Raw genomic sequence first — 25,416 nt, 5'->3', positions numbered from 1 at the left:
ACAGGCTTCATCCGTCACAGTTGCAAACCCCAGGACTACACCTAGACATAACAGGTGGGCAAAGAAAACAAAAGCATAGAGATAGCATAAGTGACATTTTGTTATAAATCGAATATTATATTTGTACATACATTTTTAATTTTAAATCATCACCTGTCTGATTGCCTGCTAGTTTAGTTGCAGCTTCAAGAACCAGGGTACAGAGATGACCCATTCTCAATGCCACATAACAGAAGAACTCTGTCTGACAGAGTGATGTTCTTTCACTGACATCCATTGTAATTATTGAGAGTGGCAGCATCAGATGTTGTTATTTGTTAGCATTAATCTTTATTACACCACAGGAAAACAGAAGTGGACAGAAAAGCCTAAAAAAACTGCATTTGTATCTTTGGAATGAACAAGAACTACCTGCCTTTCTAGCAGCTACAGATTTACACTCATTGAGTGTTGACTTCCCACCACTCAGCTCTATTGGAAACAATTGTCAATTCAATCCTGCCTGGCTGATTGAGCCTGATGCTAAACTACTCAATCAGCTATAGGTGACACTTCTCCCATTCATTGTTCTCATTTTCCTCCTTGGAAGGTTGCTCCAACTATCCTAGCACTTCAGTATCCTTCATTTTCTCACAGAAGATTTTTTTAAGTTGCACTGATTATCATAATTTGTCAAGAATTATTGACATTTAGGTCCACCAGCTTTTCAGACACAATGATGTTAATGTACATTCACAGCTAATTCTGGCTTGAACCTTTTTGAAGGTTCATCAATAGCTTTTACAGTAGTATTGTCAATCTGAGATCAAAGATGTAACTGTGCACTCACTGTTCAGTCACAGTGGTCATTTTTAATGGTAGCAACCTAGTTCCTGCTTTGGGAACATACACTCTGTTAAAAGTAAAAGAAACCTCAAGTATTATAATAATCACTCTGGGAAAAGGATGGATCGCAGTTAAAAATGACTGTCTCTGGAAAAACAACCAGTTTGCATGAGCCACAGCATAATTGGGATGTCAAGTTCATTGACAAAGCATAGAATTGTTGTTCTCTTATGGACTTAAACATTTTCCCAACTCCATCTCCCCTCCCATAACGTGTATGTAAGTTTTTAATAATAAAACTAAGTCCTTATTTTTGTTAATTTAAGAGAACTGATTGGCAGATTTCTTAAATTTTGCTTTACATACTGTCAAGAACATATGGAATTAAAAATACACATCTTTTAAAAATACAATACTCCATTATAGCCAACCTCAGGAGAAGAAAAGAGAAAATTATATACCCTTTCAGACCTTATTAGCATACGTAATAACAATGTGTTCATTTTTAATCTTTGAAACAAAATATTATATAAAACCAAACACTCTGTGTGGACTATTCATTATCTTAAAGTTAATTATTACGTTCCAGTAAGTGAAAATTATTAATTAACATTTTTAATGGCTTATCATTTCTATTTGGCAGAATAAGGGTAATTGGGGAAATTTGTGTTACTATGGAATTTTGGAGCTCAGTTCAGTTACTTACCATCTCTGCATTACCTCCTTCTTCATTGTAGTTGATCAGAGTCCACATAGGCTCATTAGAAGGTAAGGAATGTTGAGCCTTCTTGTTTGAAAACTCACAAAATACTAGCAAACACAATCCCACTGCAAAGTTCAAAAGAAATGAATGAAATGAGTTCATCATTCCCCATTTTAAAAAAAGGGCTCAATCTCATTTGATTGTTAAATTTTTAGACATCCTTTCATATTTTAAACAATAGAATAACATAGTATGATGACACATTATATTCATACAGCAGCTTTGTTGTAATAATATATCATAATTCTCTTCACAGGAGCATTACAAATCAAATATGATGCCCAGTCAAAGGTATTTTTTAATAGGAGGAAGACATGGTGGAGTGACAGAGAGATTAGAAAGTAAATTCAAGTAGGTAGAGCTTCAGCAGCTCAACACAGCCACCAGCATGGCAATTAAAACCAGGAATGCTCAAGTGGCCAGAATTAAATGAACACAGATATCTCAGAGAGCTCTGAGGCTGGAAAAGCTGACAGAGCTAAGGAGGGCAAAGCTGTATAGGGATTCCAAAACAAGGTTTTTAACATATGGTGATTGAAATATTCTAATATCATAGGCATTAAAATATCACTAATATTTTGTTATGAAAGAAAGGTAATAACTTCACCGTAGAAACATATATGCAAATATTTGTAAATTGACTCCACTACGTTAGATTTGAAGATATTAAACATCCAGATATTTGCAAATGGTTGAAAACCTTAAAATAGCTCAAACCTTTTTCTACTGTATGTAAATTATTACCACATGAGATTCTAACTTTGTATGGCAATGTATACTTACAGAACAAACATAATAATCCAACAAAAAACATTCCAATTGCAACTCCATATAAAGTAGCTGTTGCAGGCTTTAGATCAGGGCATGTTTTCCCATCTAGACAATGGCATATGCGCAGATTCAAAAAACAGTTCTGGGCAATTCCCTGTCTATCTTGGATTTTGAAAGGCACAGTGTAGTTTCCAACAGGCATTTTCTTTTCCATCACAAGCTGAGCACTGTGATCTGACACAAAAAAAATCAAATGAAAATAATATTAGCGCACTGGCTAGGTGATAACTTTCCACATCAGTTATTACTCACATCTCCAAGTTGCAAGGAAAAGATTAGATTAGATTCCTTACAGTGTGGAAACAGGTCCTGCAGACCAACAAGTCCACACCGACCATCCGAAGAGTAACCCACCCAGCCAAATTCCCCTACACTTACCCCTGACTAATGCACCTAACACTATGGCCAATTCACCTGACCTGAACATTTTTGGATTGTGGGAGAAAACCAGAGCGTCCGGAGGAAACCCATGCAGACACAGGGAGAATGGGCAAACTCCACACAGATAGTCACCAGAGGCTGGAATCAAACCCAGGTCTCTGGCGCTGTGAGGCAGCGTTGCTAACCACTGAGATAACTTTATTGAAAATGTATTGAAAAGTGATAAAAATGTTCTATACTGATTATACATGTCATCTTGTGCCTTGCTTTCTGACTCATTATTGGTATTTATTTATTGAACTCACATTGGCTGGACAGGTTATCTTTAAAGATTATCAGTACTGGAAGAAGATGTAACAATGCCTTATTGCACAGGACCTGTTCTACATTTCCTTGGATATTAAATCAAAATGATCTCATCTAAAATTGAAAATATTTCAGATACTGGTAATTTGAAATATTATTTTGTTGGTTTTCCTCACAGATGCAAGAACAAGTCATGACTGAATTGTTCTACAGAATTTTAACATGTACTCAATGAGCTGAGTGGCCTTATTTTGCGTCATTTGACTCCATGGGCTGAATTATATTGAACACCAGGGGATGGGCTAGAATGGTAGAAGATCCAGAAAATTAACAAGGAGCTAGGTCAAATCATTTCCATGTTCAGGGAATTTTATAGTGTCCAGCAACCCTTCCAGCGGCCATGTAATTTATACATTTCTATAAAACCCATAAGGTGTGGGGATGTCCTGCTGCCCACCCCCAGCAGCTGACAACACACATTTTCTTCCTATGTTAGGCTCTCTGCCCAATCAGGCCTAGGACTCCATTAGATGCTGCCTGACCCGCAGAATGCTACCAACATTTTCAGTTTTCTTTCAATATTACATCTACTTTCTTACAATATGTACCTGTTGCTGTGCGCAATTTCCAATTGTTCTTTATATGCTGCTCATTGTCCAACAGCATAAATATGAAGGGACCACTGTAGGGATCGAGGTCATCATCCCGTGCTGCAACAGTTACAAATGAGACTTCACCATCATCACACATCTCTTGGTGTGTATTGACAAGATATGGCAGGTTGTCATTGATATCAATCAGAAAAAGAGACATTGTGCCAGTTCCTGTGGTAGGACTCTCACCTGCAGTGAACAAAAGACACGTGTCAGTACAAAAAATAACTGATATCACTCAAAGACGTCTTTGGAGAGTGGTCACTCTGTTAGCATTTAACTGGGCCAAGAAATTTTAATCCACTTGGCAAATCCTAAAACCAAGTTCCTCAAAGACAATTACTCATAACATTTATAATTAGAACAACAAAGAAAAAGGTTTACATTTATATAACATCTTTAATCTTACAAAAGTTTCAAAGCATTCTGCAGAAGCATTAAAAATAATAACATTGAGCCAAATAAGGAAATGCTAGGTCAACTGATCACAAGCTTGTAGCTTTTCGGAAGTATCTTAAAGAGGAAAGGGAGTAAATAGTTAGAGATGTTTAACAAAGAAATTCCACACAAAGCGTCAAATTAACTGAAAGCACAGCTACTAATGTTGGAGCAACTAAAACTAAGCATGTTCAAGAAACCAACATTAGATGCAGAGGCAGGTTGTGGGGCTGAAAGAGATGACAGAGACAGGTGAATCATTTGACAATAAATATGAGAATTTTAAAATCAATGCATTACTTCACTTTGACAAAGTAGGTCACTGAGTACGGCAGTGATAAACGAATACTACGCAAATGTAAGTAAGGGCAACGGCATCAGAGTTTTAGGTAGTCTCAAGGTTTTGGAGAATAGAATGTGGGAAACCAGCTAACAATAGAATAGTCAAATTTACCAGTAACAAAGGAATGAATGATGTTGTTGGGAGATTTCAGCCTAGACTGTGATGACATTGAGAGATGCCATTGAGATGTGATGGCATATCATAGTAATGTAGCAAATATTTTGTTGGAGGTCACCTTGGTGTGAATATGACAGCAATATAGTGAACAGTCTAGTTTGATCTCAAATAATAGCCAGGACGTGAGATGGAATTGGTAGCTGGGCAACAAATTACTGCAAAACAGCTGGTAGCAAATCACCAGTTTACTTAAGACGCCTTTCATAATTCAAAATATGATTACAGGCAAAAAATGGTCAACTGCACAGAACTATTTTCATCTCACCACCAGCCCATTTATCAGCAAGTTAACAAAACAACAAACATATATTAAAAATCTATTGCCAAAAAAGGTATGCAAGCTTTTGGAGCAGAACATAATGGATGCAACCAGTACCTCATTCCCCAAAGAGACAAAATGCTTTCAACAATTTCAGACATGAAACAGAACATGCAGTTTCGAAACCAGCATTTAAAGAGATGGCAAGATGACATAAAACTTTTCACTGCTAGTCTCTTCATGACCCCCTTTAAGGTTACTTCTCCCAACCAAATGACACATTTTTGATTAGGAACAACAAGTTTCTAATACTATTTACAGAATACATCTCCAATCCTCAAAATACAATATCAGCCAATTCCATTAAAAAATATGCTTCTATTACATATATTTTTCCATTGATGCGTGAGCTGGGTTTCATTTCAGGACCAGAGCCATTTTGAATCCCAAACTCACACATTTGCTGCCTGATGTCCAACATAGTTTTCAAAGGTGCGCCAAATTAGTAGTCCAGTGATGAAATTAGCATCAAAATACAGGTAGTGGACATAGTAAGAAGGAAGTCAGACTCACCTGGCTTAAATTCCATAGGCTCACTTTCCCTGTGCCACTTCTTTAAGTCTGGAGCTCAATGTGTTCTAATGTTAACTCATCCAAGCATCCATCACCTACCTGATGCAATGATAAGAGGCTGCTTGTAGTGTGCCACTCAAGTCCACTACCACTGCTTGAAATGACCCAGTTACAAAATAGCTTTTTGACAATCTCCCAGCTACTGGTAGATTGTGCCTTCTCAAGTGGCAGGGCCTGGGGTTCTCCCCCATAAATGTGCACAAATTAGCAACTCATTGCATTCATTGATACAGGTTCTGATGACACTGATTCTCTGACCTGTTCAAGGTGTTGTATTTTTCTGATCAATCCAATGATGAGTGCATCGCCTTCGTATCCTCCTTGCCCCTCAGTGAATACCTTCACGATCCTCAGGACAAAAGGACTGCGTTGATTGTTAGAATGACAGCTCTTCATTGCTGCTGTTACAGACTCAGAGGGTGAACTGCCTCTTCAAGGATGGTCTCACTTGCCACTCACCGCATCATAAAGGCTGTCCTGACAGCCCCTGTTTTGCTCCACTAATACATCCACATAGCAAACTCTCAGTTAGTTCTACTCATGCCAAAGCTACTTTCTGTCCATGCATGAGTGCTATCTATTCCTTTCATCAGAAGCTTCTATGTCAGGATCCCCACTGCACTGCTGTCTCCTCTCTATGGACATACTTATGATCTTGCATGGACTCTGTACTTCCCTCCAGTATCTCATTTTTCATTTTGATGAACTCTCAATATACTTCTATGAATCTATGATGAATCACCCACAACTTTCAGGGGTAGGTTGCTAGAGCCCACTGGTTGACAGCTCACTTTCACACATTTTGTCCTTGTATGAAATTGGGTGGATTATGGCAGGAATTGTGGCAGAGTCATGTGAGAAATCCAGCATGGTTTAGCTTGATGTCAGGTTCAACCCACTGCATCTTTTGAACAAGTTCCAGACATTGAGGACAGATTCTCATTAGGTAATAGCGTGTTGCTTGTTTATTGCTTATTAACAACCTTATTGACTGGATATCTTCCTTTATCAGTATACAGATCCTGAACCTACCACTGCTGTGAGCAATCTAAACGCCAGGAATCCTCGACATGGAAATCAGAACGGGTTTCGACAACTTCAGTTCACCACTGATGTTACCATGCAACAGCATCTGTGGGCATGATCCTTGGGCAATAGCCACATACAGCCCTCATCCACTGGCATCTGAAACTGCCAACCCATCAGTATCCTCATGGCACTCCTCCTAACCACTTGCAGGACACTTAGGAAGTACAGATGTGCATTACAAGGCAAGTAACATTGAAAGAGTGCTGTTAGGGCACTTTTTGCACAAGGATATAGGATAGGGACTCAGCTTTTGGGTTGGATCAGGCTACAGCTCAGGGTTGCTCGCTCACTTACAGCCGATCTGAATGTTCACAACCTTCCTACCTTGCCTCAGTGCAGTCACACACCAGCCTTGTTGGTCATCAGTCCTCAGTCAAGGACATGAACATCTAGCTGCTACGCAATCTGCTGCTTCCCTCTCACATCTGCACCATAAGACAACAGCATAGATACTAAACACTATATGTGCCACAGGCGAACATCCATGTCTCAGAGTCTCTGGTGAGTCATCCTCAACAAAGTGCAGTTTTTGGTAGGTGGTGGCATTCTTGTAATCCAGAATCCCCTAATGTTTTGGGAGCATGGGTTCAAATACCACATGGCAGATGGTGAAACTTCATTTCAATAAAATTTTAGAATAAAAAACTAGCTTAATTGTCGCCATTCTAAGATCATTGTAAAAACTCATTGAGTTCATTAATGTCCCTTGGGAAGGAAATCTGCCATCCTTACCAGGTCTCGCTTATATGTGACTGTAGAAGTACTAGAATAATAGTAATAGTAGTATCGAAAATAAGAGCAGGAATAGACCATTTAACCTGACGAGGCTGATCATCCAACCTAGTACCCTGTTCCATTTTCCACTTTCCCTTACATACTCAGAATTATATCTAACATCTTCATGAAAACCTTCAATGATTTTGCTTCAATCATTTTCTATGGCAGAAAATTCCACAGGCACAACACACTATGGGTGAACAAATGTCTCCTCATCCCAGTCCTAAATGGACAACTAGGGGTCTTATAGTGTGACCCCTGGTTCTGGACTCCACAGTCATCAGGACTATCTTCTCAGTGATTACCCTGTCGAGTCATGTTAGAGTTTTGTAGGTTTCTAGGAGATCATCCTCATTCTGATGAAGTTCAGTGTAAAAGATCATAACCATCCAGTCGCTCTTCAATTCCTGATGAAGGGCTGATTCCCAAAATGTTGATTCTCCTGCTCCCTGGATGTTGCCTGACCTGCTATGTTTTCCAGGTTCACACTCTCAACAGTCACTCTTCATACATCAATCCTGCCATTTCAGGAATCAGTTTGGTTAACCTTTGTTTCTCTCCCTCCATACTTAGAACAGATAAGGATACCAAAACAGGCAATATGGTGGCTCAGTGGTTAGTACTGCTGCCTCACAGCACCAGGGACCTGGGTTTAACTCCACCCTTGGGTGACTGATTAGATTAGATTACTTACAGTGTGGAAACAGGCCCTTCGGCCCAACAAGTCCACACCGCCCCGCCGAAGCGTAACCCACCCATACCCCTACATCTACATCTACCCCTTACCTAACACTAGGGGCAATTTAGCATGGCCAATTCACCTGACCTGCACATCTTTTGGACTGTGGGAGGAAACCGGAGCACCCGGAGGAAACCCATGCAGACACGGGGAGAACGTGCAAACTCCACACAGTCAGTCGCCTGAGGCGGGACTGCTGTATAGAGATTGTACATTCTCCATGTATTCGGGCAGATTTCCTCCGGGTGCTCTTGTTCCCTCCCACAGTCCAAAGATGTGCAGGTCAGATGGATTGGCCATGCTAAATTGTCCATACGTGTCCAGGGATGTACAGACTAAGTGGGTTAGCCATTAGTAATGTAAGATTATAAGGACAGGATAAGGACTGTGACTCTAGGTGAGATGCTCTTCAGAGAGTTGGTGTGGACGCGATGGGTTAAATGGCCTGTTTCCACACTGTAGGGATTGTATGAAAACTGTACACAATACTCCAGGTCCTTTTTCACCACAGCCTTGTACAATTTCAGCAACATATTTCAGCACTTGTACTCAAATCCATTCGCTATTAAGGCCAACATACATTTGCCTTCTTCACCTGCATACATACTTTCAATGACTGATTACAAGGACACCCAGATCTCACTGCACCTCCCCCTTTTCCTAATCTACCATCATTCACATAATAATCTGCCCTTCCTGCTTTTGCTACCAAAGTGGACAACGTCACATTTATCCACCCTATATTTAGTTTGCTGTGCATCTTCCCACACACTCAACTTGTCAATTACAAAGTGTCTTTGTGCCCTTCTCACAGCTCACCCATATACCCAGCTTTGTGACATCTTTAAACTTTGAGATATTAAATTTAGTTTCCTCCTCTAAATCATTAATATATAGACTACGAGGAGCTGGGGTCCAAGCACTCATCCCTATGATACCCCTCACTGCCTGTCATTCAGAAAAATACTTGTTATTTCTAATCTCTTTGTTTCCTATCTGCTAACCAGTTCTTTATCTATATCAGTATATTAACTCCAATCCTATGTGTACTTTCAATCCTGTGTGCTTTAATTTTTAATGCTAATCTCTTACTTGGAACCTTATAAAAGTCTTCTATAAGTTATGGTTGACTCAGCCATGTTGTTATTATTAACACAACAATTCAACAGCCAATATGGTTGACACTTAACTACCCTCCGGTCAATTAAAGATGGGGAATAAATTTCTGCCTATTCATTAACGCTAACATCCAACAAACAAAGTCAAAAACAAGAAATCCATGGAGACATCCATCAGTCATGAGCCCTGGCGCATGAAGTCAAGCATAGCTTCTGATCCCAGTCAAAGGAATTGGCCACAGTCAGGCATCTGGTCAGGGTATTCCCAATCAGAGGGTCTATACATCAGTAATCCAGAAGGTTTTCAAGCTCAGTCTGGTGGCTCCATAAGTGGCAAGTCTGAGGCTAGGGCGAATGCAGTCAGGGAGATGTACAGCCACCGGTCAATAGTCTGGGCACTTCTCATCCAGGCTTGTTCAGTTAGCTCACTCAGTGCATCAGGTTTATCCAGGGAGGGACGGGGAGAGAGAGAGAGTTAGGGAGATAGAGACAGGGAGAGATAGAGTTGGAGACAGGGAGAGCTAGAGATGGAGACAGGGAGAGATAGAGAGGGAGACAGGGAGAGATAGAGAGGGATAGAGAGGGATAGAGAGGGATAGAGGGGGATAGAGAGGGATAGAGAGGGATAGAGGGGGATAGAGGGGGATAGAGGGGGATAGAGGGGGATAGAGGGGGATAGAGGGGGATAGAGGGGGATAGAGGGGGATAGAGGGGGATAGAGGGGGATAGAGGGGGATAGAGGGGGATAGAGGGGGATAGAGGGGGATAGAGGGGGATAGAGGGGGATAGAGGGGGATAGAGGGGGATAGAGGGGGATAGAGGGGGAGAGAGGGGGAGAGAGGGGGAGAGAGGGGGAGAGAGGGGGAGAGAGGGGGAGAGAGGGGGAGAGAGAGGGAGAAATGGAGAGATGGGGAGAGAGAGAGAGAGAGAGAGAGAGAGAGATGGGGGAGAGAGAGAGATAGGGGGAGAGAGAGAGAGAGATAGGGGGGAGAGATAGGAGAGAGAGATAGGGAGAGATAGGGAGACAGGGAGAGAGGGAGATAGGGAGAGAGAGAGAGAGGGATATAGAGAGAGAGAGAGAGATAGGGAGAGAGAGAGAGGGAGATAGGGAGAGAGAGAGAGATAGGGAGAGAGAGATAGGGAGAGAGAGAGAGATAGGGAGAGGGAGTCTTTCAAGAGCAGTAAAATTACACACAGACCAGTCGGATCCCTAATCTCTGGTAATTCGAATTTAGTACCTCCCAGTGTGCTGTATACCCCCCTTGCAACATATTGCTGACCATTTTATTCAGCACCAATACTTTTGCATACAGAGTCCTGGGAAAAAAACAGAAATGTTCAACCAAGAGTGATGATGGCAACCTTTGCCCCATATATATCATTTTCATCTTCCTTTAACATGTTGCAGCAGAGTTGATTCATGGTGCACCCTGTATGGATATGAGGTTAGAGATCATGCTGGCAGTTACATTCAGAAACATAATCAAATGGATCTACTGCAAAACCTTTAACTTTTATCCAAGAGTTTGACTTTATATCCAGTACTCTCTCATCCGTACCATCACTATGCTCTCAAAAAAGGATTTTCTTCTCTCCCTCCCACAAAGTCTCACCGTTCTCCCACATTCCACTGCTGGAGTGGGGTAGCCTATTGACCTTAAAAGTTTCACTGAGGAATGCCAGGAGCTTTTGTGCCTGGACAGCCCAGGCATACTGAGAGTTACTAATGAGTAGCAAGTGGACCATTCTCAGCTTAAACTTTGGGAGGGGAGCAGGCGATATCAAGGTTGAAGGACAACCAGCTCTGTAATGTCCTGAGAAGAAACCTTTGAGAGGCCTGAGTGTGGTTCTTTGAGTGACTGGGGCACCATCCTATCTCCTTATGAGAAAGAGACACCTGACGTAAGCACCAGGTTCCAGGCTCCCCGTTATGAGGTTAGCGTTCCCTGTCACTAGCCTCTGGTCATGAGGTCGAATGCCTGAGGTAATGGAGTGAAGGTTCATGCACATCCCAACAAATCTTCAGGGTGCTGGACATGGCTTTCCATGGAATTTGCCAATCTGTCCATGGAGGAAGATGGCAATCACATGCTTGAGGTAGCTGGGTCCTCATGAAGAACCGGCACTCCTGCAGCGTCTCGGCTATGACAGATGTTCTGTCCTACAATACCTCTTGTTGCTCCCTGCCCAGTTGGACAAAATCCCTAATTACTGACATCACAGGGTCATCTCCTACCTGGCACTGAGAGATGCCTGGTCTCCTTCAGTCCTCCAAATGTCAACAACCTGTGTGCTTCTTCCTCAGCTAGATGTGGATCAGTGAAATGCTCACCAGCTTGTGCCCCCCAAAGTTCCCAGACAAGTGAGTGGGCAGTACTAAGTCCATTCAAGGTTTACGATGGGAGGTGGGGGATGAAAGCGTGAGTAAGGGAAGATGTGGTACATAGTTGAGAGAGTGGTAGATCATGGCCTTTCGTGGTAGGTGGATGCAGTAGTAGGGTTAGAATTAGTGTGAGGCAGAGTTGAGTGTGTGGTGCTGGAAAAGCACAGCTGGTGAGGAAGCATCCAAGGAGCATGAGAATCGATGTTTCAAGCTCTTCATCAGGAAGCTTATGCTCGAAAGGTTGATTCTCTTGCTCCTTGGATGCTGCCTGACTGGCTGTGCTTTTCTAGCACCACAATCTCGACTCTGGTCTCTAGCATCTGCAGTCCTCACTTTCTCCTGAGTGTGAGGCAGCAGAATGAAGTATGTGGCACTTAACTTACCCATTTAAGTATGCAATCTGTAAACTGATATTTTCAGAAGACAACTTACCATCCTCAACTGCATAAACAAGCAATGTATAGAAACTGTTATTCACGTAAGGTGATTCACGATCCAATGTTTTTACTGTTGAGACAACACCAGTGTCAGCATCTACTGTAAACCATTCAGCTGGGTCAGATCCTCGAACATATCTTTCACAGAAAAGACACATAAGGGTTTAATCAAGAACATGAAACATTAATTGCTAACAAATTTCATTTTTTTTTATGTGTTACAGTTAGAGAAATTGAAACTATTTGACGTCACAAACTAGCCCAAGGGATCAGAATCAAACTATCTGGAGTATTTTTTAAAATTTATCTAATATTTATTTTACTTTATTTTATTTCATCTCCCACAGGATATTGATGATGATTATAGTTGTCCCATGGTCAGGGATTACAGTTGATTGGTGAGTTATTGATAAATTCTTTCAACGACTTTGTGGAAGAATGGAAAGTCTCCTTTCTAATTACTTTACCATATTTTCAAAATCAAGGTAACTCTAAAGACAAGATAAAGATGATCTAAAACCCATCAGGTTCACTTGTGTTCTTTAGGGAAGGTAATCTGTCATCGTTATCTGGTCTGACCTCTCTGTAACTCCTGACCCACAGTAATGTGGTTGATTCTTAATTATCCTCTGGACTATCAGGGATGGGTAATAAATGCTGGCCTAGTAGGTAATGCCTATATCTGTTACTGAATAAAACAAACTAGATAGTACTTGGCTGGAACAGATTAACCCTTTCATTTTGGCAAACAGAATACCTTGGGCCATTTTGGACATGGTCAGGTAGATGCTAATGCCCTGAAACATATCTGTAGTTTGACTAGGCGAGGAATAGATCTACAACACTACTGCAGTAATGTTGTCAAAGTCATAGTCCTCTATACAATCATCCACTTCTTGACGTCACCAGAGGTGAATTAAATTGGCTAGGCGGTCAATTATTCAAATTCGTAAATGAAGAGGAACTACTTCCATCGGACTCAGGTTTAAGGGGATTGAGAAAAAAATCAATTATATCATGAGAAATAAACTGCTTTACACTGGTTACAATCTCAAAAACACTGTCTGAGATATCAGTGTTCAACATATATGTTTCCCTCTTTTTCAACATCAGTGTGTTGGTTCGTGACAAGTCCTTCTACTCCCTGCATAGAACCAGAATCGATCTATTATTCAATAGGCAAAGTATATTTAGACATAATGAAAAAAATTGTAGTGATATACAGTCCTACTCTTGTTAATGGTCTATTCAGCTTTGACTGGGTAGATCTCTGAGGTAAAAACAATGACTGCAGATGCTGGAAACCAGATTCTGGATTAGTGGTGCTGGAAGAGCACAGCAGTTCAGGCAGCATCCAAGGAGCTTCGAAATCGACGTTTCAGGCAAAAGCCCTTCATCCTGATGAAGGGCTTTTGCCCGAAATGTCGATTTCGAAGCTCCTTGGATGCTGCCTAAACTGCTGGGTGGATCTATCACTAGTCTGTCCTAGCAGCATCTCAATGTGAGAATGAAATATACGCCAATCCATGATATCTTATGATTATTTTTCCTGAAGCTAGTTCCTTACATTATCATAGTTATTGCATTTAGTTTTTCGATTTACTGGGATTTGAATTTGCAAGCTCTGGGTTGTTAGCTCAGCAGCATAAACATAGCACTAAACTGGAACTCCTTTCTTAGCAGCACATCCCAACACCACGAAGACTCCAGCAGTTCGAGCAGGCAGTTTACCACCGACTTCTCCAGGGCAATTTAAAATGAGCAATAAACGCTGGATTAGACAGCAACATTCTCATCCCATGAACAAAATGCAAAGTTGCTTATTTTTGTTGAGCTAACTCCTTTTTCAATCAATTGTTTCAAGGTGAAAAGTGTTATTACTATTTAGGAACATGATAGATAATGTTTGGTGGAAATGAATTAGGAAGTAAATTGCATTGGCGTAGTAGTTGGCCTATTTGCCACTCCTGATGTATTATGATAGCTGCCAACTCTACAAGTACGTGACACAAGTTAAGGGTTATTTGAAGTTGTTCACTACTACCAATCTTCCTTTGTCAAGACTGGCAGGAATTTTCCATTTTTTGTTAACGTGCTTTGTCAAATAAACTTCGTATGAGTTGGACCAGCCAGCCTGGTCACAGACAGCAACCCAGTTCAGCATTGTGATACAGGTGAAGCAGAATGACTACCAGTGTAGCAAGAAAGTTAACAATCACTTGGGCTCTGCAAGGATAAGTGACACCATCCTCCCTACCTCACACTCACAGGGCCAGAACCCACTCACTCTGCCACTGCCCACTCAGCTTGCCAAAACTCAGACTGCAATTCACTATTGCATCTCCACTCAATGGCTCTCACCTACCTCAAGTTCTCAAACTACTTACCCGTTCCTTCCAGTTCACTCACTGGAGACACATTACTATCTCTCTTGCTCATGCATCCCCACTAACTGGTCTTCCATCATATGCCATCCCTCTCCTTGTCTCAATGCAGGAAAGATTTGTCCATAATTAGGCCAAGAGATCCAAAACTGGCAAAGGTGAATCAGTAAGCTACATTGTATTGCTCTTCCATTAATGACTTCATGAAAGTGCACTGAGAAGCACAGGAACAGTAGGCCGGTTTGTCAGAGACACTCAGTAATTTGGATTGAAGAATGGTGGGGTTCACCAGCATTACCAATATTATGATTTCTCTAGAATGTGTACATCTGGCCTACTCTGTGGACATGCTGATGACCACTTTGGAGATCTAAATCCAACACATTCCATGCCTGCACAGTTGTAGGACTGCACTCTAATTTCTAGCTACACATGCACAACATCAATGGCAAGGTGAGACAAGATGAGAAATGTCAACCTCACTCCGAGTGCCCTTTCCTGTCTGGGGGTTACAGTGGTGTCAGCAGGAACCAGAAGCAGAAGCAACTAAATACAGGTCACCTGAAGCTTCTTCTCAGGACACTGCAGAGTAGCGCAGTCTCTCCATCACACCTCTGCTTTTGATTCTGAAGTGTGCTTGAAGTCCCACGCAAGGAGGGGGTGTGCCTATGCTTGTGCAGGACTAGGCTCTCTAGATCAAAAGACACCAAAAATAACCACTAAAGCCTTCCAGGCAAATAGGACCAACCGCACAGTAGGCTCCCTCCACCGCTGCTGCAGAAGTCAGGACTGTCGGAGACAGAGAAAATAGTAAACTTAAAGAGGGCACATATATATCATGGGTGACATAACCTTGTAGATAATCTTTCACGTTTGTAAATATATGTTCACTATGCTGTTAAAGTGTGTACCATCATATAATTTTTGATGTTGGGTCTGATTCAGTAACATCAACATGAGGGAAAAGCAGCCTCTTCAGATATCCCAGGGATGAAAGAATTTTCAATTACCACGTGTTTGTTACTGATTACAAGCTGCTGACTCCTTAACTACAGAAAGTCTGAACCATTGGGGATCTTGAACTGTGACATTCAAACATCTAGTCATGGCTGGCTCCACGTTTGACCCGTAACCAGATAATCTGTTGAACTGTGAGGAAACTGAGAAAAATAATTCAATTCCATTGAAGGAACTCCTCAGCTCTCACATCCATCACAATGAAGTCTCATATGAGGTCTTCACACAATGTGCAATCAAGCAGGTCAATGTCGTGCCTCTATAAGGAGCTTGGAGTCTGTAAAATTGTCCAATCGATTGCACAATCAATGTTTTAATACCATATTGGGAAGCCACTCATTGGCCACTCAGCCCAGCAAGTTTGCTCTGTCATTCAAGGAGACCATGGTATATCTGCTAACCCTCAATTCCATTTTCCTCCTTTTTCCTCAAAATCTTTGATTCCCTTACTGATTAAAAATCTGTCTAAGACCTGAATATGTGTAACGGTCCAGCATCACCAAACCTCTGCAGGAGAGAATTCAACAAGTTCACAACCCTCTGAAAGAAGAAATTCCTATTCATCTCTGTTTTAAATGGGCAAGACCTCATTCTGAGATAATGTCCTCTGGTCCTAGACTCTCCCACATAGGGAAAACAGTCTTCCCACATCCACCCAACAAAGTGTGCTAAGAGTCCTGAATGTTCCAACAAGGTGGAATATGGAGCCAACCTACTCAACCTGTCCTGATGTGACAGTCTCTCCAGACTCAGTCACAGCCTAGTGAACCTTCTCAAGACTGATTAGCGTTCTCTCAGTGAGCCATTATCAAACTACCCTATGATGTTCCTTTAGGCTTGAGGCCACAGCTTGGAAAATCATTCTTGGACAATGATTTGTAGTCCCTGGTTCATGTTAGTTTGAAGATGGCATTTACCAGTCAATTTTGTATGCTTGTATGTCTGGTCAACAGATTTCGTGTTTAACTCCATCTTACAAAAGAGAGAAGTAGATGAGTGGCAGTTTGCATTGAGGCTCAGGACTGACTAGAGTGGGTCAGTGGTAAAGAGAGGAGGTGTGAAGTAGGGTGAAGCATGGAGGAGCAGAAGAGGGATACAGGGGAGCACAGAGCATGGGGTTTATGGTATAGAAAAAAGAAGTGGCAATGGCCTGACATTTTGGGTGTGGTGAAGGACAGTGGGAAAACTCAGTCAACTCATTAATTAATAACTTCTGATTCAGAAGTTTGCAGATGATTGGTAGAGTTGCTGCTAGTGCTGATGCTTGCAAAAGGATATAACAAGATATAAATATAGAACATGGAACATAGAAAAGTACAGCACAGAACAGTCCCTTTGGCCCACGATGTCAGGCTGAGGTTTAATCCTAATGTAAAATATAGTAATTTAACCTACTCACCCCTCAACTCACCGCTATCCATGTGCATGTCCAGCAGTCGCTTAAATATGTTCCCAATAACACTGCTTCCACCACCACAGCTTGCAACACATTCCATGCATTCAGAATTTTCTGTGTAAAGAGCATACCTCTGACGTCTCCTTTATACCTTCCTCCTAATATCTTCAAACTATGACTCCTTGAACCAGTCAATCCTGCCCTGGGGAAAAGTCTCTGGCTATTGACTTTATCTATTCCACTCATTATTTTGTACACCTCGATCAGGCCTCCTCTCTTCCTCCTTCTCTCCAGAGAGAAGAGTCCGAGCTTATTCAACCTTTCTTCATAAGGCAGCCCTCCAGTCCAGGCAGAACCCTGGTAAATCTTCTTTGCATCCTATCCAAAGCCTCTGCATCTTTCCTATAGTAGAGCAACCAGAACTGGACACAATATTCCAAGTGTGGTCTCACCAGGAACTTGCAGAGCTGCAGCAAAACCTCGCGGCTCTTAAACTCAATCCCCTGTTAATGAAAGCCAAAAACACCATATGCTTTCTTAACAACCCAATCCACTTGGGTGGCAACTTTGAGGGATCTATGTACTTGCACACCCAGATCCCTCTGTTCCTCCACACTGCCAAGAATCCTGTCTTTAATCCAATATTCAGCATTCGAGTTCGACCTTCCAAAATGCATCTCTTTGTATTTATCCAGGTTGAACTCCATCTGCCATTTCTCAGCCCAGCTCTGCATCCTGTCTATGCCGCGCTGTAGCCTGCAGTAGCCCTCTATGCTATCGATGACACCTCCAACCTTTGTGTCATCTGCAAATTTACTAACCCACCCCTCAACCTCATCATCCAAGCCATTTATAAAAACTACAAAGAGCAGAGGCCCAAGAACAGAGCCCTGTGGGACCCCACTCAATACTGCCCTCCAGGCAGAATACTTTCCATCTACAACCGCTCTCTGCCTTCTGTCAGCCAGCCAATTCTGAATCCAGATAGCCAAATCTCCCTGTATCCCATATTTCCTGACTTTATGAATGAGCCGACCATGGGGAACCTTAACAAATGCCTTGCTGAAATCCATATGCACCACATCCACTGCTCTACCATCGTCGACCTGTCTTGACACCTCCTCAAAGAACTCAATAAGATTTGTGAGGCATGACCTGCCCCTCACAAAGCCATACTGACTGCTTTTAATCACACTATGCTTTGCCAAATAGTCATAAATCCTATCCCTCAGAATTCTTTCTAAAACTTTGCTGACCACAGACGTAAGACTGATTGGTCTATAAATGCCAGGGATTTCCCTATTACCCTTCTTGAAAAGAGGAACAACATTTGACCCCTTCCAATCCCCCGGTACAACTCCCGTGGAGAGTGAGGAGGCAAATATCCTCGCCAGCGCCTTAGCAACCTCCTTTCTCGCTTCCCGGAGCAGCCTGGGATAAATCTGGTCTGACCCTGGGGACTTATCGATCTTAATGTTTTCCAAAATTTCTAGCACATCAATTTCATCAATCTTGATCTGGTCAAGATTATATCCCAGCTCCTCAAAGTTTTCATTTACAACAAGTTCCCTTTCCTTGGTGAAAACCGAAGCAAAAAGCTCATTTAGGGCTTCCTCCATCTGCTCAGACTCCATACACAAGTTCCCTCATCTATCCCTGATCGGCCCTACCTTCTCCCTGACCATTCCCTTATTCCTCAAATAGGAGTAAAATGCTCTTAGGTTCACCCTAATCCTTCCTGCCAAGCCTTTTTCATGCCCCCCTCTTGGCTCTCCTCAGTCCATTTCTGAGCTCCTTTCGAGCAAGCCTGTAATCCTCTAAAGCTGTGCTAGATCCTTGCTTCCTCCACCTTACGTAAGCTTGGGCATAGAAATGACAGATGGAGTTTAATCCAGACATATGTGAGGTGGTGCATTTTAGGAGTCATATCTTAAGGTAAATTATGCAGTAAATGGCAGAACCCTTAGGAACATTAACATACAGATGGACCTGGGAGTGTGGGTCCACAGTTACCTATAAGTGGCCAAGGTGATTAAGAAAGCATATGGCATGCTTGCCTTCATCGGCCAGGGCATAGAGTACAAGAGTTGACAGACCATGTTGTAGCTATATAAAACCCTTGTTAGGCTGCATTTAGAGTATTGTGTGCAGTTTTGGTTGCCACAGTATCAGAAGGATGTGAAAGCTTTGGAGAGTGTGCAGAGGTTCACTAAGTTGCCTGGTCTCAAGGGCATTAACTATGAGGAAAGGTTAAAAAGACTAGGATTGTTTCCACAGGAAAGGCAACAACTGGGAGGAGACTTGTGAGAGGTTTACAAAATTATAAGAAGCATAGATAGGGTGGATAGTCAGAGGCTTTTTTCCCAGGGCTGAAGTTTCAATCACAAGGGGGCACAGGTTAAAAGTGAAAGGGGGAAAGTTTAAGAGAGAGGTGTGAGGGAAGATTTTCACACAGACTGGTACAAGCCTAGAACACACTTCCAGAAGAGGTGGTGGGAGCAGGCACATTGGCGACATTTAATAGGCATTTGGACAGTTACATGAATAGGGAGGGAATAGAGCGATACAGACCAAATAAGAGCAGAAGGCTTTTGTTTTTAGTTCAGTTAGGGCATGGAGGGCCAAAGTGCCTTTTCCTGTGTTATACTTCCATTTTGTTATTTATGAAAATGAGAGGCCTTAAAGCATCAGCATTTGTTCAAATCTGTGTCCATTTTGGTGCTGGCTGTTGGATTCCAAACAGAGCTTTTACTTCATTGCCAATGTTTCAATTATCTCTGCCAAGAGTGGTATGGGACATTGCATAAAGGAGAGGGCCAGCTGAGCTTACATGATCAGCCATATCTGAGTAAGAAATGGAGACGAATATGAAAATTCAGTTAAAAAAAAAAGAGAAAAGATACAAGATTATTTCTTCCACAATAAAATAAAAGTCATTGGTTAGGCCACTGTTGAAATATTACATACAATTCTGGTCTCCTTCCTATCAGAAAGATGTTGTGAAACTTGAAAGGGTTCAGAAAAGATTTGGCCAGGGTTGGAGAAGAGAGATAAAGGGAGACGCTGAACAGGCTGGCGCTGTTTTCCCTGGAGCGTCGGTGGCTGAGGGGTGATTTAAATCTCATCTTTATAGAGGTTTACAAAATTATGAGGGGCATGGATAGGGTAAATAGGCAAAGTCTTTTCCCTGGGGTCGGGGAGTCCAGAACTAGAGGGCATAGGTTTAGGGTGAGAGGGGAAAAATATAAAGATACTTAAGGGGCAACTTCTTCACACAGAGGGTAGTACAGTTATGGAATGAGCTGGCAGAGGATGTGGTGGAGGCTGGTACAATTGCAACGTTTAAGAGGCATTTGGGTGGGTATATGAATCGGAAGAGTTTGGAGGGACATGGGCCGGGTGCTGGCAGGTGGAACTAGAAAGGTTGGGATATCTGGTTGGCATGGACAGGTTGGACCGAAGGCTCTGTTTCCATGCTGTACATCTCTATGGCTCTATGATTCTAAAAGTCCTTTAACTCTCCTATAACCAACAATGTTAAAAGTCACACAACATCAGGGTATAGTCCAACAGGTTTAATTGGAAGCACTAGCTTTCGGAGCACCGCTGCTTCATCACGTGGTTGACAAACACTTGATGAAGGAGCAGTGCTCCGAAAGCTCGTGTTGGACTATAACCTGATGTTGTGTGATTTTTAACTTTGTCCACCCCAGTTCAACACCGACGTCTCCAAATCATGATAACCAACAATGTGTGCCAACCATGGGCGATGCCAATATTTTTAAATCTCGGGTAAAGCTAATTTGAATAAATCATGAAGCATACAGGAATAAAGTGAAACTAATGCAATGTGAAATATTTACAAGTGAAATTTAATTCTGAGAAACACCCACGTTACTGTGGTGTTTGTAGGGCGAGTATTAATGGCAATGAAATTAGACAGAAAAGATTTGACCATGGTGCAGAGTGTTTCTATTGTACATGGAGGCTCCTTTACAGCCTCCCTGTGCCTAAAGCAATATCTGCCAGTGGCAGATCAGTGAAAAGCTATCCATGCACTGAACCATAGTACATTTAAAATATTAATTACACAGGAAACAGCAAAAAAAGAGAGATAGCTGAAATGTTGCACATTTCTGGTTATGACATTAAGAAGAGCAGACAACTGAGAAAATCTCCTCCCAGAGTTATTAGATTAGATTCTCTACAGTATGGAAACAGGCCCTTCGACCTAACAAGTTCACACCGCCCCTCTGAAGAGTAACCCACCCAGACCCATTTCCCTCTGACTACTGCACCTAACACAATGGGCAATTTAAAATGGCCAATTCACCTGACCTGCGCATCTTTGGACTGTGGGAGGAAACTAGAGCACCCGGAGGAAACCCACGCAGACACGGGGAGAATGTGCAAACTCCACACAGACAGTCCCCCAAAGCTGGAATCGAACCTGGGCCCCTAGTGCTGTGAGGCAGCAGTGCTAACCACTGAGCCACCATGCTGCTTCAGTTATAATATCGCTCAGAGTCAAACTATACATGTATTTGCATGGCACAGGCCTCTGCTTAACAATGTAGAATGTTGCCTAGGATGCCTAAAGTACAGAATAAATTTAATTCAGCTAATTATTGTGTGGTTTGGTCATCTCTATCCTGTTTTATGAGTTAGATTTAGAAAACTTGTTAATGTAATTTAAAAAGGATACTTTCCATTCATCAGCAAACTCCTGGAAGGAATTATCAACAACAGCATAAGCAAACAATTTAGATCAATATTATATATACAAAAACATCATAATCTGTCTTCTCTCTTTAACTGAGGTTAGTAGCTTATATACTTGCAGAATTTTCTGCACTTATTTCACAAATCTACATTTCAATAAAGCTGTAGTTGTTTGAAGGAAAATGTATAAATATGTCATATGGTAAACCTTGGTAAAATAGGACTTAGTACTAAGGGAATTTATTCATTGTTTGTATTGAAGTAAAATTTGGACCTGGCACATAATACAAAAGGGGCAGTGGTGAATCAATAGTCTACCTTACATGCAGCCTGACGTTCCTTACCATTACATTAACAGCAATTTTGAACTATTTCCAAGAGTGCTTGTGGAAAGAGTTGATGGATTTAGTATAACATTATTTCAAAGCTTTCTGTTAGTTTGTAATTTATCATTAATTGATCAAAAGGTCAGACCAGATTCTGCATTCAATTTATCCATTTTGTTTCTTTGTAGTCAAATCATATGGAAACATTATCGGACAGGGACTATACCCATAGATCATTCTATCCCAATGGTTGGAGATAAACCTCCAAATGTCATGCAGTCGCAGATGAAGCAATGGACTTAGATTGTATCCAATAAAAATGTAATTTAATAAAGTTTTGACAAAAATAAATAATTAGGATATAAATGTGAGAAGTCATGGTATATGTTCTCTTATGTTCAAGACTTTCCTTTACCTGATCGAATGCTTAAAGAATTTATCAGTATCGGTCGCATTAAATCTTCCCACTATCTTTCCAGGCTTCTGACCTTCAGTCTCCCGAACAAATAATACTGGAGGGGTGAACACAGGAGGGTCATTCTTGTCCTTCACTGTTATAACTGCAGAGATTTCTGACAATTTGTTGGAATCTCTCCTGCTCAGTGGTGGGCATGTAGCAAAAGGTTCTTCATTTTCAACTGTTATCTTAATATTACTCTGAGGATTAGCCTCATAATCCAAAGACTGCAAAAGTAAAAACAATATAATCAATTTGAATACTACTTTAAATAGCTTAGAAATGTTTCAATTATTCTAAAGCTGTTAGATTGGGTTAATTATTTTCTGCTTTTAGCATATTGACTGAAAATTCAACATGTTTATGAGTTGTATATAGATTGTTGTATAGAATCCCCACAGTGTGGAAACAGGCCATTCAGCCCAACACATTCATGCCAATCCTCCAAAGAGCATCCCACACAGACCCTGCATTTCCCTTGGCTAACACACCTGACTACACATACTAAAACATTACGGGTAATTTAGCATGGCCAATCCACCTAACTTGCATATCCTAGAACTCAGGGAGGAAACCAGAGCACCCAGCAGAAACCCACACAAATATGGGGAGAACATGCAAACTCCACACAGACAATTATCCAAGGCTGGGACCAAATCCAAGTCCCTGCCACTGTGAGGCAGCAGTGCTAACCATTGAGCCACTGTGCCACCGTACCAACCCTAATATTTGTCACAAATCTTGGAGTGGTGCCGGTATTTTAATTAATCTACTGATCAACTTGCCATTTTCACATAGCTGTGTGTATTGTAAGAGAAAGCAATGCCCACTGCTTCCACCATATTGTGTAGGGATTCCTCACTATTCTCATTCTATTGTATGGACTAATTGGATTCATGGTCACCCCGAGGTGTACTTGCTGCCTTTTTCCTTTCTTTTAGATTGAGATATGAAGGGACTGCTTTGTTTGGTGTGGTAAAGGAAAACCAGTATGAGGAGAGTCTGATATGCCTGTCGCCTTTGAGATCCAGAGTTGATTTCCTGATTCATGGTATTATCATAGTGGGTGGATTCCAATACATTCCTCAGCATGAGCCGTTTAAGAATGAAACACCATATAAAACATCTCCCTGCAAGCTTTCTCCCTGTTATTAACAGCTATGCATTCATTTATATAATTACATTTGCCTCTACTCTATTTGTTCACAATATCTGCTTTCAGAAATTGCTCTCAGGGGTTCACTATTCATCCAGAATGCATTCTCTTCAGCTTTGGAAGACAAGTATATCTGTTCCATGAGGACTGTTCACTTTGATTCCGTTCTTGATTATGCGCAGTCTTTACGTTCGTTTGAACTCTAGGACCTTTCATCTTTTGAATGTCCTTCACAAGAACGTCATTCCTTCTAAAGCAGGCAACTTTCTAAATTTGCATGTGGGATGTGGGTGTCACTGGCTGGGCCAGTATTTATTGCCCATTCTAGTTGCCCTTACTAAGGGAGTGGCGAGTTGTCTTTTGGATTTGTGAAAACCATTTAGTGCAGGTACTCCAACAGTGCTGTTAGGAAGGGAATTCCAGGATTTTGACCCATCAACACTGAAGCAATATATTTCTAAGTCAAGATGCTGAGTGGTTTGAAGATGGTGGTGTTCCCTATGCATCCTGCTCTTTTAGGTGGCAGATGATTATGAATTTGAAAGGTGCCCTCAAAGGGGACTCAAGCCTGAACTTACTGGAAATTCAAGTCTAAAGTTCAGATTCAGCGATCCACAAAATATTTCAGCCTCTAAATTTACTAGAATCAGTTCTTGGTCAATTGGGATCAATAATTTTCTGAGTTAGTTGCCAGTTAAATAGTTAAATAATGCAAGAAAAAATTGAGGAACTGCTACTGATATTAGTGTTTCTGGATTAATAAAGTAAAACATAGTGGGAGAACTCTTGGCCCTGATTGCAAATCAATCAACAGGATGGGTATAGCATTTGAAAGAGCTATGATGCCTCTGGACATGGATTTGAGGAAAAAAGTTACAAATCTGACTGCAAAGTTCAGATCTGGATTTCCACTAAATTGTAAGAGGCGCCAACCGAGATTTAAATCACTCATTATGAAATTGGCATACTGAAAATAATAAATCTAAAACTGCAGGAAGAACAGTAAAACATACAACAGCAATATAGAAAATACAAATAAAATATTTATGTCTGTAAAGATACAGATAAACGGTGGCTTGTTTACCTCCATTTTCTTTTCAAAAGCCCATATACTCCAGTAAAGATTAAATCAATACTCTCAAGTTAAAATGCCATACCTTTATTAGAAATAACATTCCATCATTTGTTTCTGGATCTGTTTCAATCTTGTAATTTTCATCTTCATTCCCTTGTACTATCGTGTATTTTGCTCTCCAGGCTGGTGTATGAGGAGTATCTTTATCCGTAACACTTATTCGCAGTATTACCACATTATTGTCAGTCTCATTGATATTAGCTGAAACCTATGGAAAACAGATGATAACATTGCTGTATTTATTTAAGAAGAGGAAATTTGCAACACTCTTCTCAGTTATACCAAACATGGCACATTGACCTGAAATAATATCAGCTTTGTTTTCATATAAATTTGTAATATATAAAATAAACATATCAATTTTAAAGGGAACTGCAAAAACAGGGTGACCTAAGGGTTTGCATTCAGAAATCTTTGAAGATGGCAGGATACATTGATAGTGCTGTTAATTAAGCACAGTGAATACTTGTCTCATAAGTGGAGGCACAGCATACTAGCAAAACAGTCCTGCTAAAGCGGAGCTTAAGTAAAATGGTATCTGAGGTGAGGGATTTCGATTATATGGCAAAACTAGTAAAGCTGAAATTATTTTGTTTAGCGTGCAGAAAGTTAGGAGCATATTAATTAGAGGTTTCCAAAATCGTGGAGTGCTTTTATGTTGTAAATAAAAA

At 41.2% G+C, this 25,416-nt stretch overlaps 1 protein-coding gene across 1 annotated transcript in view; it reads right to left on the bottom strand.

The window, feature by feature from the left end:
* Nucleotides 1–25,416, bottom strand: part of LOC140462774 (cadherin-like protein 26) — a 96,682-nt gene that overhangs the window by 30,967 nt on the left and 40,299 nt on the right. The window contains exons 8-13 of the mRNA XM_072556043.1: nt 24,768–24,953; nt 22,413–22,681; nt 12,148–12,290; nt 3,715–3,948; nt 2,372–2,593; nt 1,532–1,653 (exon numbers count right to left, since the gene is read on the bottom strand). Of these exons, the coding sequence (XP_072412144.1) occupies nt 1,532–1,653; nt 2,372–2,593; nt 3,715–3,948; nt 12,148–12,290; nt 22,413–22,681; nt 24,768–24,953 (1,176 nt within the window). The remainder of the gene's footprint in view (nt 1–1,531; nt 1,654–2,371; nt 2,594–3,714; nt 3,949–12,147; nt 12,291–22,412; nt 22,682–24,767; nt 24,954–25,416) is intronic.

The sequence above is a fragment of the Chiloscyllium punctatum genome, chromosome 37, assembly GCF_047496795.1.
Source record: "Chiloscyllium punctatum isolate Juve2018m chromosome 37, sChiPun1.3, whole genome shotgun sequence".
Lineage (NCBI taxonomy): Eukaryota > Metazoa > Chordata > Chondrichthyes > Orectolobiformes > Hemiscylliidae > Chiloscyllium > Chiloscyllium punctatum.
Note: the sequence above shows the minus strand (reverse complement) of the source record. Positions and strands in the feature narration are given on the sequence as shown.